The 16,486-nt window shown below is 42.6% G+C and overlaps 1 protein-coding gene across 1 annotated transcript; it reads right to left on the bottom strand.

Annotated features, from left to right (window-relative positions):
- Nucleotides 1-1,335: 1,335 nt before the first annotated feature.
- On the bottom strand, nt 1,336-2,268 carry LOC101608315 (olfactory receptor 6B1). Its single transcript, XM_004661139.2, has one exon. The coding sequence runs from the start codon at nt 2,266-2,268 to the stop codon at nt 1,336-1,338; it is 933 nt and encodes a 310-aa protein (XP_004661196.2).
- Between the last annotated feature and the right edge of the window lie 14,218 nt (nt 2,269-16,486).

Below are 16,486 nucleotides of genomic sequence, written 5' to 3'. Positions count from 1 at the left end.
ATGATTCCATCAATATCCCTTAGCAATTAGCTTCCACACTTGGCCTGTGAAGAAGCAAGACACTCTCTAGGGAGCCACCTTGCACCAGACAAAAGACCCAGGGATCAGAGCCAAGAGATTGGGCTATTGACCTCTTCCCTTCACTGTCTGAGAATATATCATCTATTTCCTATTTCCTTGTTCCTCTGCTTGCAAAATGAGCAAATTCTCCCACCTGATACTTTTTACTTTAAAAGAAAGATAGAATATTCTTAAAGGTGTTACTTGTACTTGGAATAAAGATGTTGAAAATGTAACGAGAATGCCTTTGAAAACCTGCTCGTAGGATGAATTAAGCTCTGACCAATCAGAACAGGTTCTGTTGAATGCAGCTTAAAGAAGGATTTCCTTTGCCATTGGTTATTCTGAAACAAGGATGAGCCTCGGACCTCTGCAGCTAACCGCAAAGGTCCCAGGTAGGACATCAGACAAATAAAGAGGATTACTGCGTTGTGGAAGGACAATCCCTGGAGATCCTTACAATGTGGATGGCTGCTTGCATCTGAGATACGCATGGAAAAACAACAAGCCGGGGAAGAAAAGGGAGATGGCAAAGGAATGAAAAACATGGGGTTCTGAACACAGGGGTCGATGAAGGCCAGTTCATCTGAACACATTTAGTATTTATTCATCCTCTACTCTATACTCATCATTGTAGGTTATAAGCCAACATTTCGACATCAATCATTGAGAAGGGAAATTTGAACTTGGATCAAAATAGGTATAGAAATGGTATCAGAAGGCAAAATATAATTGTGACATGCTTGGTTCACTCAGAAATAAAAGCTAGCCCTCTCTGGAAAGAGAATGTGTACTAACTCGGGAAGGGCTACTTAACAAAAATTCTTGGAAGGAGCTGAGGAATACCTCTAGTCTCTGCCTCCAAGACTGACTCCCAGTACCTGGGCAGTGGGATTGGTGACAGAGCTTCTCCTACCATGTTCATGGGAAATCAAGAAACTCCATGGGATCTTCTGACTGCAATGCTTTAAATGCCTGTGAGACTCCCCAAACAAGCTGACACACCACCATATCTCACCCACTTAGCTCAGTTATGAACTCACTCACAATCTTGGAAACTCCACATTGGGTTGTACACAAAAAAGAATTCTCCTTTAGCCATTGATGTAGTGCATATGCCCTGACAGCACCACCCACGTGCTGAGATGCAGAGAAGCCTGACATTGCTGTGGACACATCATTCTCACACTATTAATATCGAGCTGGGACACTAAAGGAGAAAGGATATGTAGGGAATCAGCAGGCCATCCCTGCTTTCTCATCAATCATAGCACACTAGTCAGATCTGATGGCCTGGCAATGGGCAAGTTTCTTCAGGGCTTCTTTGACTTCTCTATTCCTTAGGCAATAAATGAAAGGGTTCAGGGCAGGGGTGACAATGGCATAGAAGACGGAAATGATTTTGTTCATGTTGAAGGCGTGGATGGCTCGGGGTCGGGCATACATGAAAATGGTGGCTGAGTAGAAGATGGTCACTACCACCAGGTGAGAGGCACAGGTGGAGAAGGCTTTCTGCTTTCCAGTGGGCATGCGTAACACAGTGGCCAGAATGCATCCATAAGAGAGAACAGTGATTGACAGTGGGAAGAGGAAGATGACGAGGGCCAAGATAAAATCAACCAGCTCAGCTACGGACATGTCTGTGCAAGAGAGGTTCAGGACTGGAGAGATGTCACAGAAGAAGTGATTGATAACATTGGGCCCACAGAAGCTGAGGCGGGAGATGAAGTAGATCTTTGCCAAAGAGATGCCAAAGCCAGTGACCCAGGAGCCCAGTGCCAGGCGGAGACAGAGCCCATGGCTCATGATGGTGGGGTAGTGGAGTGGGCGGCAGATGGCCACGTAGCGGTCGTAGGCCATGGCGGCCAGGAGCACGCACTCTGTGCACATGAGTGCAATGAAGAAGTAAAGCTGTATCATGCAGTGAGTGAAGGAGATGCTGTTGTTCATGGACCAGAAGCTGAACAATAGCTTGGGCACTGTCACGGAGATGTACCACGTCTCCAAGAAAGACAGGTTGGCCAGGAAGAAGTACATTGGCTTGTGCAGTGGCCGGTTCTGCTGAACCAATAGGATGATGATCACATTCTCAGTCACTGTCAGAATATAGGACACAAGGAACACCACGAACACGGCAGCTCGCATGCTTAAGCTCCCAGGAAAGCCCACCAGGATGAACTGGGTGACCCGTGTCTGGTTCACCTCCATATCGAATACACGGGGTTTAGCTTTTCTGGGTCGGGGGATGGAGAGAGTCATTTGGTCAGAATCTATAACCTACTTACCACCCTCCATTCCTGCCTTCTCTGCCTTACAGTAGCAATTATTTACTAATAATACATTGTAGGTTAGACAGGTGCACATCGCATAATTAACATAATATATTTCAATTTCCCTGTAACATCTGCACCTACCTCATTCTATGTTCATTTTGATGATGCAACAAACAATGGCTTTTCAGCTTCTCACTGACATCAGGGCAAAATTACATTAGCGTTGAAATCTAAAGCCATGTGCTATTTCTATTTCTTACCCTTCACCAATCCCTCCCAACTACTCCAGTAAATCTCCAGGCTCCATGGTTTGAATTTCACCCTTAACGGATGTACCAGCCTTTTGCCCCATCAGCTGCTCACAATGCAGTAAACTCTTCCCTACAACCCACATATGCCATTGCTTGTTTTTCCTCTACCATCAGAGATGAAGAGGACCTGCCACCACCTTGGAGGTGTGCAAGAAGGTAAGGGAAGTTGGGAACTGTACTGTAAAAGACCTTAATCTCATTCCAGTCCCAAGTCTCTCACTGATTCTCTAAGTGACTTTGAAATCCTATCCTCTCAAAGACTCAGTTTTCCATTTTGTTAATATCTATATCTATATATGTATATATATTAATAAGTGCTCTCTAAAGGATAATGTGGATCAAAATGTAAGTGAGGAAAAAGACAATGACATTTTGTACCAACTGTAAATGACAATGCATGAGACAAGGGCTCTTACCCTACACTAGAGCAGTGAAGATGACTCTATGCCAGCTGGGCACAAGGGCTGTGAGTCAAGCACAGCAGTGAGCAAAACAAATTTGGAGTCCTCGTCAGGAAGCATGAAGTTTTTAAGGGTAAGGATGGGCAACTACTTAAGGAAATAGAAAGGCATCACAAAGTTTGAGATATTTTCTATGAAGATTAAAAGCCCAAAAATAACACTAGTGTGATCTAAAATTTCCCCTTCGGTCTTGGAAGAAGAGACATTTGAACAAAGAAAGGTTCCTTTGAGGAGTTGAGGTGGAGAGCTGCGGTGGAAGGAGTTTCCTGTGGCTGGGAATGGAGCTAGGAGTGGAGAGGCAAAGCCGACAGGGCCCTGCAAGTCCAAAAAGAGATCCGGACAGCGGCCTGAACACTGAGAAGCACGCTGAGGCTCGGAGGTGAGTGCGGCCGGACATCACTGTGACGTGGAAAGAGAGCTGTCCCTTCCAAGCAGACACCAGAGGCATGAGAGTGGCTGTGAGGCGGGCAGGGAGAGCTGTCCAGAGGAAGTGCCCAAGAGGGCAAAGACTACAGTTTCATGGAATCCTTAGTAGCAACGGGGGGATTGAATATACATGAGAGGGGAGAAACAATCAAAGAAAAATCACAGGTAGATGCTTTATCGCGTGAAGAAGGTGTTGCTGATTTACTAAGATAGGGAAAATTGAGATTTTTTAAAAAGCAATTATCTTCATGCTCAAAGAGATGGCAACAGACAAAAATTTGCTATTTTAATGAATTAATTTTTTTTTTTTTTAGTTTTTCAAGATAGGGTCTCACTTTAGCCCAAGCTGAGCTGGAATTCACTATGTCGTCTCAGGGTGATATTGAACTCAGGGTGATCTTCCTACCTCTGCCTCCCAAGTGCTGGGATTGAAGGCATGAGCCACCACGCCTGGCTGTTCTAATGAATTTTAATAGTCTGTTACATCTTCTAATAATGGGTTATTGAGCATGTAACAGATGTCAGGGACTTTGCTGAGTTATACTTTTAATTCAATGTTAGTGAGACTTGGTTATTCTAGTTTCACAGGAGATACTGTGATTTAGACACATTAAGTAACATTTAAAACTTAAATACAGATAAAATCAGAATAAAGCTCAGCTCTATGTGATCTACAGAGATACACCCTAAACTGACTGACTCTCACACAAAGAAAAAAAAATGTCAGATTTTGGTTCCACCAAAAGATTTGCACATTTAAAATGTGCTTGTCTTTTAGGATCTGTTCTCCATTCTGACTCAAATTTTATTATGAGCCCAGGCCACCAGAAATGAACCCAAAAGGAAAAAGGAAAAAAACGACTATAAGAATATACTCAGACAGGCACGTAAAACAGAAATGAACATACAGAAACATCTGCTCAATCTACCAGAGGCAAGATAATCATTGGATAAGCTGTGAAATGTAAGTCAGTGAGAACAAAAGGCATCTTAGGTAGATGAGTCAGAACAGAGGCTTGGAGCAGAGCAGCCTGGCGTCGCTGGGAAAAGATCATACAGTGGCTCTGTAGCTGCGTGGCAAACAGAGTAGATGAACAGAAAGGACACATGCGGGTGGGGAGAGGAAGCGATTCATCAGGGGCCAGGCCAAAAGGTGGTCCTTACATAACAGCAAGGACTTTAAAGAGCCACCCCGAGGGAAGAGGCTAACTTCAAAGTCTACCCTGGATCTTGCTGAGGGAAAATGGATTTGGTGAATAAAGCTTGTCAAACCAGAAATTGATAGACAGACTGGAAGGCACCTACGTGGCAGATCCTTAGAGATACACAAGCAAGAGAGAAACCACAGAGAGAAAAGCAACTTTGAGCTCTTCCAAGATGCTTAACCAAAGAGGGAGGGAGAATACTTGAGGAGGAGATGAGGGAGACTAACTTCCTTACTTCTCACCAACTCATTGGTAATTGATGCACACTAATGGGAAGCCTTATGGTCTCACATGGATTATTTTTCAATATACTCCATTGTCTCTATTTACTCACAGTAGTTTTTAACTGTACCACAGCATACTCAAACAGGTGATCTTTCCTGCCAGATTTCACCAGTGATCTGGACCCAACCACCCTCGCTTCTGTCCATCTTGTGCAAGCTGTAGATGCTGCACTTTCTCTAGTTTTGTACCAAGGTGTGTACCAAGTAATGCAGATGTGATGAAAATACAACCTCAGGCTCTTTAAGACAGCAGTTAGCCTTTTAGTCACTGTCACAAATAAGAGGCCAGAAAGATGTTGATCTGCACCACAGAGTGGTCTGGTGGCATGGTTGTAATATAAAAGTTGGGTCAGGTTTGGGGGGTGCTTAGTTCTGATCCAATGGCAAGGAATGTCTCTCAAAAATAGTAGGAAGGAATTATTCCCTCAGTTTACTGAATAATCCCCTGCACATAGATGTCAGAAGATGAAATCATCACTCAGACTGACTGCTGGAATGAAAGTGGGTGGAAAGGAGCATCATGAGGCATTCAGGGTTTAACGACTATTGTACTGGAAACCGTTGTATTGTGGTAAGAATGCTCAGAGAGGGGACACTTACCTTGGCTGCACAGCCTCTGATGGGGTAGAATATGAAAAGAAATTCTTCACAGATTCTAAAACAGGAAGAGGTAAATAACAAAGATTCAAGGTTTGAATACATGTAAGGAACCCACTCCCTAAACCTAGAAATAGCCAATGGGTACAGATTACCACACTGCTTTCCAGCAGATAGCCAGGGCTACATGAATGGGCATCCCTGGACATTAAGACAACATTAGTGCCCACTGTGGCCCCAGGCTGGATCTTCCAGCTTCCTGGGGCCAGAGCACCCATTGTCTTCCTGGGAAATATCTCAGGGGTTTGAGGGACATCAAGCTGTGAACATCTTTATCTTCTGAGGATTTTATAGAGCATCAAGACTTTTCCTTTGTCTCTGCCAGGACCCAGGAGAAAAGAACCTTGACGACAGCTGTTCATGTCTCTTGTGAGAACCACAAGATTTAGTTTTGCCAAGTGTGACCATCTCATTTGTCTTATACAGTAGTTCCCTAGGGAAACCATGACTTATGGCCACAAAATTTGAAAAGGACCACATTTTATTTACTCTTTGTCGAAAGATGAAGAGGAAAGAAGACATTACCTATCAATATCTACTAATAGCTTTTCAATTAGCACTCAGTCTTGGCTTACTTGAGACAGAATGGCCATCCCAGTGTTCTTAGAGAAACAGTGACTCTGAAAATAGAATGGTATTACTACATTTTACTAAGAGTTTAAATAGAAGAAGCCTTTGTTAAATACTGATGCCGCAATGTGTGCGCCATCAGTTGATCATGATGGGGCATCACCACTACACCTGCCTTTCAGCACCACTTTGCTAACATTTCACATTCTAAGATATAGCTTTAATTTAGCAAATATCACTGATATGTTTGGGAGAACTCTCATGCAGTCCTCACACAAATAACAGCTGTCAGATTCACTGTGGTTTCTCCAAACCACAGCTGGAGCTATTGAAAGTTATCAACAAATTATTGTGGTAAAATGTTTATAGTACTTAAGCAAGTAGCCTTCAACAGTTTCTCCTAATGAAATGAACTATGGAAAACAAATTGGAGCAAGTAAAAATAAGCTATTCCTTTCATATCTCTACTCTCTGTTATCATCAGCTACCAGAAACACTCTGACCTCATTTAAATGGATCATTTGATATTATTTGAAAATTTCTCTTTGTGTATTTAAGCTAGAACATAACCCTCACTATCTAGCTGTACACTCAGTGTAGCAGACAGAGTTAGGTCACTGAGCTGAACTTTAAGACTAGGCACAGTTATGGAGGAAGGTATTTATTGGAGATGGAAGGAAAGTTTCATAATGGCAGAAGAAGTTGCCCTGCTTTCACAGGCCAACTGGGAATGTTACCAATTTCTGGTACTAGGAGTTGCAAGCCAGAGTCAAATGTTTTAGGGATGTGTATAGACAATTGTAGAATAACTTGAGGCTATACATCTTATCTTCCACAAGAGGATTTAATTGGCTTTTATTAGGCAACAATCTTTGGGACAGGCTACCTTCTATGAACTGACTAGCCAATGGGAAGCTTTTCTTTTTGCTGTTTTTCCTCAATCTTGGAGAATACTTCAGAAGCCAAAGCAGAATCAAGGGACTCATGCATGCTAGGAAAGCACTATAGCAACTAACCTACGTCTCCTTTCAAAGAAAAGCTGGGGACAAGGAAGATTCCACCACTTGTAGGAAAGGAAGACAGGCAGCTGCAGAGAGGCTATCCCAACACCAAGTTGTCCATCACCAGCATGTATGTGTGATTGATGGTGCTGTTTCAAGGTATAAATGCCATTGATTGCTTATGATAGTAGGACAACTAAGATCAATGAACTGCCGACATAATAATCAAAAGTCATTATTTCTGTGTTGTTTTTTTGGTCTTAGTTTGATATCTGATGCTATGATGTCCTCTATCTCCATCTTGGAGGATGCTCTCTGAATGTTGCTTTCTGTTGCGATTTTCTCCTGAATTTGCCCTTTGGACTACAATTAAGAAATATCAGTGATCAGTCCTTAGATTGTGTGTTAACTTTGCATAGGTCTGGACCCTTGGAGTTAGGAAGGTTCATTTCCAGACATCACACCGTACTGAGGAGGGAACCAGGTAATTGTCGTTTCGAGGATTGAGGCCACATTTGAGTAGTGAGGAGGTTAGGAAGCAGCACTTGGACGGCATCTTGAAATTACTCATCTGAAGTTGTGCAGGAGAGATGTCCTTGGATTTAATGAAATCCTTTTTTCTTTTTTTTTTTTCCTGTAGACATGATTACAAAGTGGATCACAAGATGTGTCAAAACTCTTATAGAGCACATAGACAATAAATGGCTAGACATGGGTCAGCAGTAGAGCACTTGCCTATCCTGCTGAAGACCCTGGGATCTAAAGCTAAAACCACAAAGATCAAAAAATGATAGATTACGGAATAGCAAACAACAATAGAACCATTATTAATGACTTCAATCAGCTAGAATCTGATTTAAATTGGCTTTATAAACAAGCCTCCTAAGGTAGATGTACAGTCATTTGGGTCATTAGTTCATCATGCCATTGACCAGGTGAGTTGTACTTGGTAACCTGGCAGGTCCATAGACATGGTATTCTATTCTTCTTGGAAGGCAGCTATGATATCTGGTGCTATGCAGTGTTGTAATATCACTTTTCTCAGTAAGGAATACATATTTGAACAGTGGAAGCTTTTGTTTGTGTCTGCTGTTTAACATTATTGACTCAGTTTGGTTCATGCTTATATGGAGGCAATCATATCTTGCATATCTTTGAGTGTTGGAGAACTGAAAAATGGAGAAACGAAATGATCGAATCATTAAAGCATGGCTCACATGTAAAGTATGCCAGTGGTGTAGATCAAAGGCGTATCAAAAATGCCCCTGTTCCCCAGGAAAACCTAAACTGCAATATTTACCCAGTCAGGGACAAGGGAGAACGAAGATTGATTGTACAGAGCTACTGAGTTCCATTATGTGCTCCTTGTTCCTGACAAGTCACCATTCACGATCAGTCACAAGTCAACCAGAAGCTTTTAAAGTTATAATAAAGGAACTACACAGAAGAATTCCATGCATGGCAGTAAGCAGTGTTTAGTTGATCCATTTTAGTGTGATGATATTGCTGTCAACACAAGGGAGATTTATATGTTAAGCATTAGTAGCGACATATTTAACAACATATTTCTATCCTATAATTAAAGAATATCTCATAAAAGGCAGACAAATCATTCTTGAATTGTTCTTCCCTTTTTTTTTTTTTTTGAGGTAGAGTCTCACTACTAGCCCAGACTGACCTGAAATTCATTGTGTTGTCTCAGAGTGGCCACAGTGACCCTTCCACCTCTGCCTCCTGAGTGCTGGGATTAAAGGCGTGCACTACCACACCTGGCGTTCTTCCCTCTTGGCTGAGAATCTTCATGTTAGTCAGCTCTGGACCATTGTGACAAAATACTGAGATAATCAATAAAAAGGGAGGAGGATTCACTGTGGGTCCTGGTTTCAGAGATTCCAGTTCACTGTCACTTTGGGCTCATGACAGGACAGTGCAGCCTGGTCAGAGAACTAAGCAGGAAAGGTCAGTTCACTACATGTTGGCCATGAAGCAAAAGAAAACCAGAGGGGCTTGTGCCCCTCTAACCCCTTCCTTGCTATGCTGCCAGATGACCTGGCTTCACCCCATAAGTTCCTTCCTTCAAGGTTCCACCAACTCCTGATAGCACCAAACTGAGGCCCAAGCTTTCAGTGAATGAGTCTTTGGGGAACATTCCAGTTCCAAATTATCATAATCTTATGGCAGTGTCATAAAACATAAAAACATGTCTGAGACAGAAGTGTCATGTATAAGCCAATTAAAGAGATTACAATTACTGAGGTCTATACTGACTGGTATAGAAATATGCTAATATTTTAATATATAAAATATTTAAAAATATTTTATTTTCACTTATTTATTTGAGAGAGGGAAAGAGGGAGGGACAGAGAGAGAGAGAGAGAGAGAGAGAGAGAGAGAGAGGATGGGCTTTACAGGGCTTCCAGACATTGCAAACGAGCTCCAGATGCATGCACCACCTTGTGCATCTGGTTATGTGGGTTCTGGGGAATCGAACCAAGGTCCTTTGGCTTTGCAAGCAATTGTGTTAACCACTAAGCCACCTCTCCAGCTCAGGAATGTACTTTTTAGACAAAATATACTATCTTGATGACCAGCCATTCCTTTTTTATGGGAATATCCAAAAGGAAGTGAAAAGGGTTCTAGACCTTGTAGTAGAGCAGAGATAAAACAACTGGGTTTGTTTTTAAAATTAGGTGGTAATTTGGTCCATTGAAGAAAAACATTGGAGTTAAATGTATCAGTATGTGCTAAGAGTTAGAAGAAAAGATGAATAATGCCACAATTTTAAAACAGCTATCTACATCTGATGTCTGCTTCATTTGATCAAGTTAAGTGGGTTTGCTAAATTTCTAGGGTGTTTTAACTTGGGGTGTCCACTGTCTGGGGTACTTCAGATACCCTTTGGGTATAGTAGCTTTAACTCCATGAGAACCATGAACTTATGAGTTAATTTCTTTTAGTGTAGCGGCAGCAGGTCAGTTAGTAATGCCGGTTCCCTTCAAATAAGATTGAAAGGGGCTATTATGAAGGTGGCATTGCCTATACACAAAGTCACAAGGAGAAAGATAATGTGACACTATTTATCTGCTTCCCAGGAAGGTGTCATAGAAGGATTGCTCTACATGTTCTAAATTAGCTTTAAGGACCTTCTTTAGTCCCTGTAGGAATTGAGTATGCTTCAATCTCAGCAGCTTCGCAAACTCCTTGCTCTAGTTTCACGGGTCTTCCAACAACTACTACAGAAGACACTTTGTCCGACTTTTCCTGGGAAGATTCCCAAAAATCTCTGTTCACCTCACAAAGGGCACTCATGTCAGACCAAACTGATTCCACCCATGTCTGCTACGTGGAGGATGAAGAGGAGGAGGACGAAGAGGAGGAGGAAGACCCAGCAAACGCTTGGTGTTGAGTGAGGCAGGCCCCAGCATCACGTGGGAAGCTGACAGCTTTTAATACAGTAACTCAGTCTTTGAAGTCCTCTGACCCATCTACAAAGGGGAGCATTATCTAAGTCATAGATTTTAAATACTAAATGAAAAGTTGGATATGTTGCTGAAATGCAGAGGCTAGAACGTAGTATAAGCTCCGGTCCCATACAAATCAGTGGTATGGGTAGTCTGGATAGAAATGTTCCTGAGAAATGCTTAAGCTGAGACAAGCTGTTCACATAAAGGTATGCAAAGCAAGTAGGAGAGGCAGGTGGGATGGGTTAACACTGTGGATGGAGACAAGGCAAAATCTTTAGGGAAATGAAAGAAATCCAATATGACTGGGAGAGACAACATGATTGATGGGTAGATGATGAGCTATGGAGTAAGACAGATAAGAGCCAGGAAATGCAGGGCACCTCGATGATGATATGAACTAAGGATCTTTTATACTAATAGCAACACCAGTAAGTTGTTTGGAGCCAGAAGGACTCTTAATTTGAAAGCACAAGTGCATTCTTGCTGAAGCTGTTGCCATTGATGGAGATGAGGAAATGTGGAAGTTGGAAAAGCAGGGTCACTTTTAGGGTATTCAATGAAAAGTGGTAGGGTTGGATCGATGGCTTAGCAGTTAAGCACTTGCCTATGAAGCCTAAGGACCCCGGTTTGAGGCTCGATTCCCCAGGACCCAGGTTAGCCAGATGCACAAGGGGACACATGCGTCTGCAGTTCATTTGCAGTGGCTGGAGACCCTGGCATTCCCATTCTCTACCTCTCTCTCTCTCTCTCTCCATCCCTCTCTCTGCGTCTCTTTCTCTCTCTGTCTGTCACTCTCAAATAAATAAAAAAAGTGGTGGAGACTTGCATTGTGGTGGCTATGGGAGGGGATGGAGACAAACATGAAGAAAGTAGAATTCAACAGCACTAGGGCACTTTGGGGCTGAGAAAGGGGAGTGAGGAGATAGATCAGTGCGGGCGTCAATCTACTGTCATGAGCAGCTTAGAGAATGACAAGATGTCAACCAAGCAGCGGGATTTCAACCCATCAAGGAAGATAGAGCCACTTTGAAGGCGTTGCACTCATACAATCTGGTAGACAAACATATGTGTGGGATGAAAATATGGATGTGTAAATCATTCACATGTGGATTATGAGAAAAGGTGAGTACATTTCACAAAGACCTTTGAGTGTAAGAAAAGCAAGTTGAGGGGCTGAGTTGAAAGCTCAGTGGATCAAGAGCTTGTAGCACACGTACAGACACCTGAGTGTGGATCCGCAGAGTCCCCGGGAAGAGTTGGGCAGGTGATATGAGCATCTGGAATGCCAGCGCTCTTGTGGCAAGATGGGAGGTGGAGACAGGAGAGTCTCTGGAAGCTCACAGGCCAGCTAGCTGGGCAAAGGAAGTGAGCAAGAGCCCCTGCTTCGAGCAAGGTGGAAGGTAAAGACAAACATGTGAGGGTTCCTGCACACACACACACCAACACACACACACACACACACACACACACACAGATTATTATTTTTAATTTTTTAATATTTATTTATTTATTTGAGAGCCACAGACACACAGAGAGAAATAGAGGCAGAGAGAGAGAGAGAGAGAATGGGCACTCCAGGACCTCCAGCCACTGCAAACGGACTCCACATGCATATGCCCCCTTGTGCATCTGGCTTACATGGGTCCTGGGGAATCAAGCCTCGAACCTGCAACCTTAGGCTTCACAGGCAAGCACTTAACCACTAAGCCATCTCTCTGGCCTGAGATTATTATTTTAAATGTTTTTAACTTTATTTTCAAGCAGAGAAAGAGTGGACATACCAGGGCCCCTTGCTACTGCAAACAAACTCCAGGTGAATGAGTCACTCTGTGCACCTGGCTTTATGTGGTTACTGGGGTGTCAAACCCCAGCTACCAGGTTTTGCAAGCAAAAACCTTTACGTTCTTAGCCATCTCTCCAGCCCTGGCAATGAGTAGTTTTAAAAGCAAAATGAGTAGCTGCTGCTCTGCAGCCCAGAATTCTCCACTCCTGGCCTGGGGCACTGATTGTATGGAAAGTGACAGCCTCTGGGTGTTTGCAGAACCAGCCTTGGGTGGGACACTAAGCCCATGAAAGTTCCCTGGGGGCCAAAGTTTGTAATTTCTCTCAGTCATGGTACACAATGGAATAAGCCATGACAGCCAAGCAGGATTAATTGACTTTTCCAAAAGGTATTTCCCATCCTTACAAATGTTAGGTGTTTCCTCTGGATTTTAGCTTTTCTCCCAACTCTTTCAATTATTTACTTACTTATTTTATTTATTGGAGGGGGGCTGCAGAGAGAAAGAGATAATGGGTATGACAGGTCCTCTAGCCATTGCAAAGAAACACCAGCTGCCTACACCACCTTGTGCATCCGGCTTATGTGGTTACTGGAGATTAAACCTGGATCCTTAGGCAAGCGCCATAACCTCCAAGCCATCTCTTCAGACCCTCTTTTAATATTTTTTAATAGCACTTAAAACTTTAATACTGACATATGAAATGGCAGAAGGCCTCAGATATCCAAAAAATGTTCTCAGCAAAACAAACACTGCTGGAGGTAACAAAGCCATAGTCACAAAAGGCAGTATAGTACTGGCATAAAAACAGACATATAGACCAGTGGACCAGAACTGAAGACCCAGACCTTAGTTCAAGTAACTACAGCTATTTGGTCTTCGACACAGATGCCAACAACATACGCTGGAGAAAAGAAAGCATCTTCAACAAATGGTCCTGGACAAATTGGATAACTACATGTAAAAAAAATGAAACTAGACACACTTCTATCACCATGCACAAAATAATCAACTCCAAATGGATTAAAGACCTCAACATAAGACCTGAAACTCTTCAATGACTGGAAGAAAAAAGAGGGGGAAGTCTCCATGAAATAGGAGTGAGAAAAGAATTCTTGAACAGTACCTTAGCAGCCCAGAAAATGAAATGATAACTCAACCAGTGGGATCTCATGAAACTGAAAAGCTTTTGTACTGACAAGCATACCATAAGCAGCCAAGAGACTACCCATAAAAATGGGGGAAAATCTTCTCCAGCTATACCACTGACAGAGACCTAATACCTAGACTCCACAAAGAACTCAAAAAACTAAGCAATAAAAAAAAAAATCCAGGGCTGGAGAGATGGCTTAGCGGTTAAGCGCTTGCCTGTGAAGCCTAAGGACCCCAGTTCGAGGCTCGCTTCCCCAGGTCCCACGTTAGCCAGATGCACAAGGGGGCACACGCGTCTGGAGTTCATTTGCAGAAGCTGGAAGCCCTGGAGCGCCCCATTCTCTCTCTCTCCCTCTATCTGTCTTTCTCTCTGTGTCTGTCGCTCTCAAATAAATAAATAAATAATTTTTTAAAAAAATTCACTTAAAATGGGGAAGAGGACTGAATAGGGAATTCTCTCTCACCTGTGGCTCCTAACCTGAATCTACCCGACATGCTGACATACCTAATAAGCATCTCAAGGACCAAACAATAGGGTAGGTAGGGTGGGAGGGGAGGGTAAGGGTGGGGGTGGGGGATGCAAAGCTGGACTCAAATGGCAACGGTACCATAAAATTCTACATTCTAAATGAAGCAAACAAAGAAACATAAAAAAGTTCAGAGCCATCAGTCTTCATTGTATGACATGGGTATTTTACATCATTTCCTAATGCAATATTTATATACTACCTCATAAAAAATCCTTTAATTGAGAAAACAAATGTTACCTGGTTTTAGAAGTTTGGAATGATTTTACATTATAAATGTGTTATGTGAGAAAAGGATCTCTTTTATTAGTTATGTACGCAGTGTATACTGTCATGTGGGTGCCATTGTCACCCTTCTTCCTGTCCTCTTCCCTCCACAGGGACCTTCCTTGTTGTGGAATGTGGGTCATGCATTGTGGGGGTGGTCATCAGTTATTGGTAAGAGGCAATGTCTCTGTGCATAATGACCCAACGTGTGGCTTAACATTTTTTCAGCCCTCTCTTCCATGAATTTCTCTGAGCCATGTTGGGTTCATATTAGGTCTGCTTCAGTGATAAGGTCTTGGGAGCCTCTTTGTCTCTGGGTCTCTGGTTTGGTAGGAGTTGAGTGTTCTCTGTGTCTATCTCCTTCACTCTTGTGCTGGTACCAGGTTCACCAAGGAAGCAGAACTCTTGATCATTTTCCCAAATACTCTTAGTTTCCGCTGGGGCACTTTTGAGGTATGATGGGCTGGTTCTCTCCTTAAAATCTGCATTCATCTGAAAAGGGGAAGCAAATATTCCAAAGGAGAGTGAAATTAGTGCCAGATAAATGGAATAACCTTTGTTTTTTTTTAAGAGAGACTTAATAGGTGTAGGCCCTCTTGTAGCCCATGACTGGTGGGAGCTTGATAATGGAGAGCAGGCTTGTTTTTGGGTATGGTTCTGATATGATTCCCAGCTCCAGCTATGGGTTCCATTCTACTGAGCAGATCAGCTAGCCAAATCAAGAGCACTTGGTTTCCCACCACGGCTGTGAGCCACTCTGGCACTTGTGTGATCATCACGTCAGGTTGTTGCTGAGTAGCTTAGACCACAAGTTGCTTGGACAAATGTTGGTCATTTTCCCCTAGTTCCTCATGTAGCACCTTCTGGCACTAGACAAGTTAACTGTCTGAGGACTGATTCTCTTCTAGATTCTAGCCAGGTCACTCCATGTTATGTACTAAGAGCATATAGTATCTTCAGCAGTAGGGTCTTACCACTAACCTTTGGGGGTGGGGTCATCAAGTACTCTGACAGAAATCTGTCCTCTTTTGGGAAACCTTGTAGGTCTCTCTGATCAACAGCTCATTGTGGGTGTTAGCCACATGCTGGTACTGGGAGTTACAAGTCAGCACACAAGAAGAGAAGAAAGAAAAAGATAAGTAATATAAAAGAGAGAGAAGATAAAGAAGAGGGAGAGACAGAGAGTTACAGGAGAAGATTAAGGTCAGTCTTCTTCATACTCTTTCCAGGGCCTTGTGATTCAGGTGTTCCCTCTAACAGCCATTTAGTCTGTCTAATAAATTGAGTAGCTATAAACATGGTTGAGCAAATCTCTATGAACTGAGGTGTGGAGCTTGTAGGATAAATGCCCAGTAAGAGAATAATTGGGTCTGTTGGTAACGCGATAGTCAACCTTTTTAGGAGTCTCCATATTGCTTTCTAAAGTGGTTGTACCATCTTACATTCCCACCAACAGTGGTTGAGGGTTCCTATTTCTCCACATCCTCACCAGAATTTATTTTCATTTGATTGTTTAATGTTTGCTATCCTTACTGGGATAAGGTGAAATCTCATGGTTGTTTTAATTTGCATTTTCCTGATGATTAAGGATGATGAACATTTTCTTAAGTATGTGTTTGCCATTTGTATTTCTTCTTCTAAGAACTGCCTGTCCAGCTCTTTGCCCCATTTTGTGAGTGGACTGTTTCACTTTTTATTGTTTAGGTTTTTGAGTTCTTTGTAGATCCTGAAAGTTAGGCCTTTGTCAGTTGGATATTCAGCAAATATTTCTTCTCCCAAGCACCAGCTCTTACATGGGGGAAGGAAACTAGTGAGGTCTTTTTTCATCTTAAAGTTCTGTTTGACTTAGTAATCATATCAAAAGATAATTCTTCTCTTTGTGGTAAGGTTTTGCTCATGTAAATGATAATTCACCCTATATTGAATGTTAGACTTGTTAACCTTTCTTCAATCCTGTCTACCAAAGCTAGGAAGCAGTTGAGGCGACAACTATCCCAGAATTATACATTCAGGTCCATGGAGACAGGCAGAATGGGCAACAGGATTT

The sequence above is a fragment of the Jaculus jaculus genome, chromosome 10, assembly GCF_020740685.1.
Source record: "Jaculus jaculus isolate mJacJac1 chromosome 10, mJacJac1.mat.Y.cur, whole genome shotgun sequence".
Taxonomy (NCBI): Eukaryota; Metazoa; Chordata; class Mammalia; order Rodentia; family Dipodidae; genus Jaculus; species Jaculus jaculus.
This window is presented reverse-complemented; position numbering and strand designations above follow the sequence as displayed.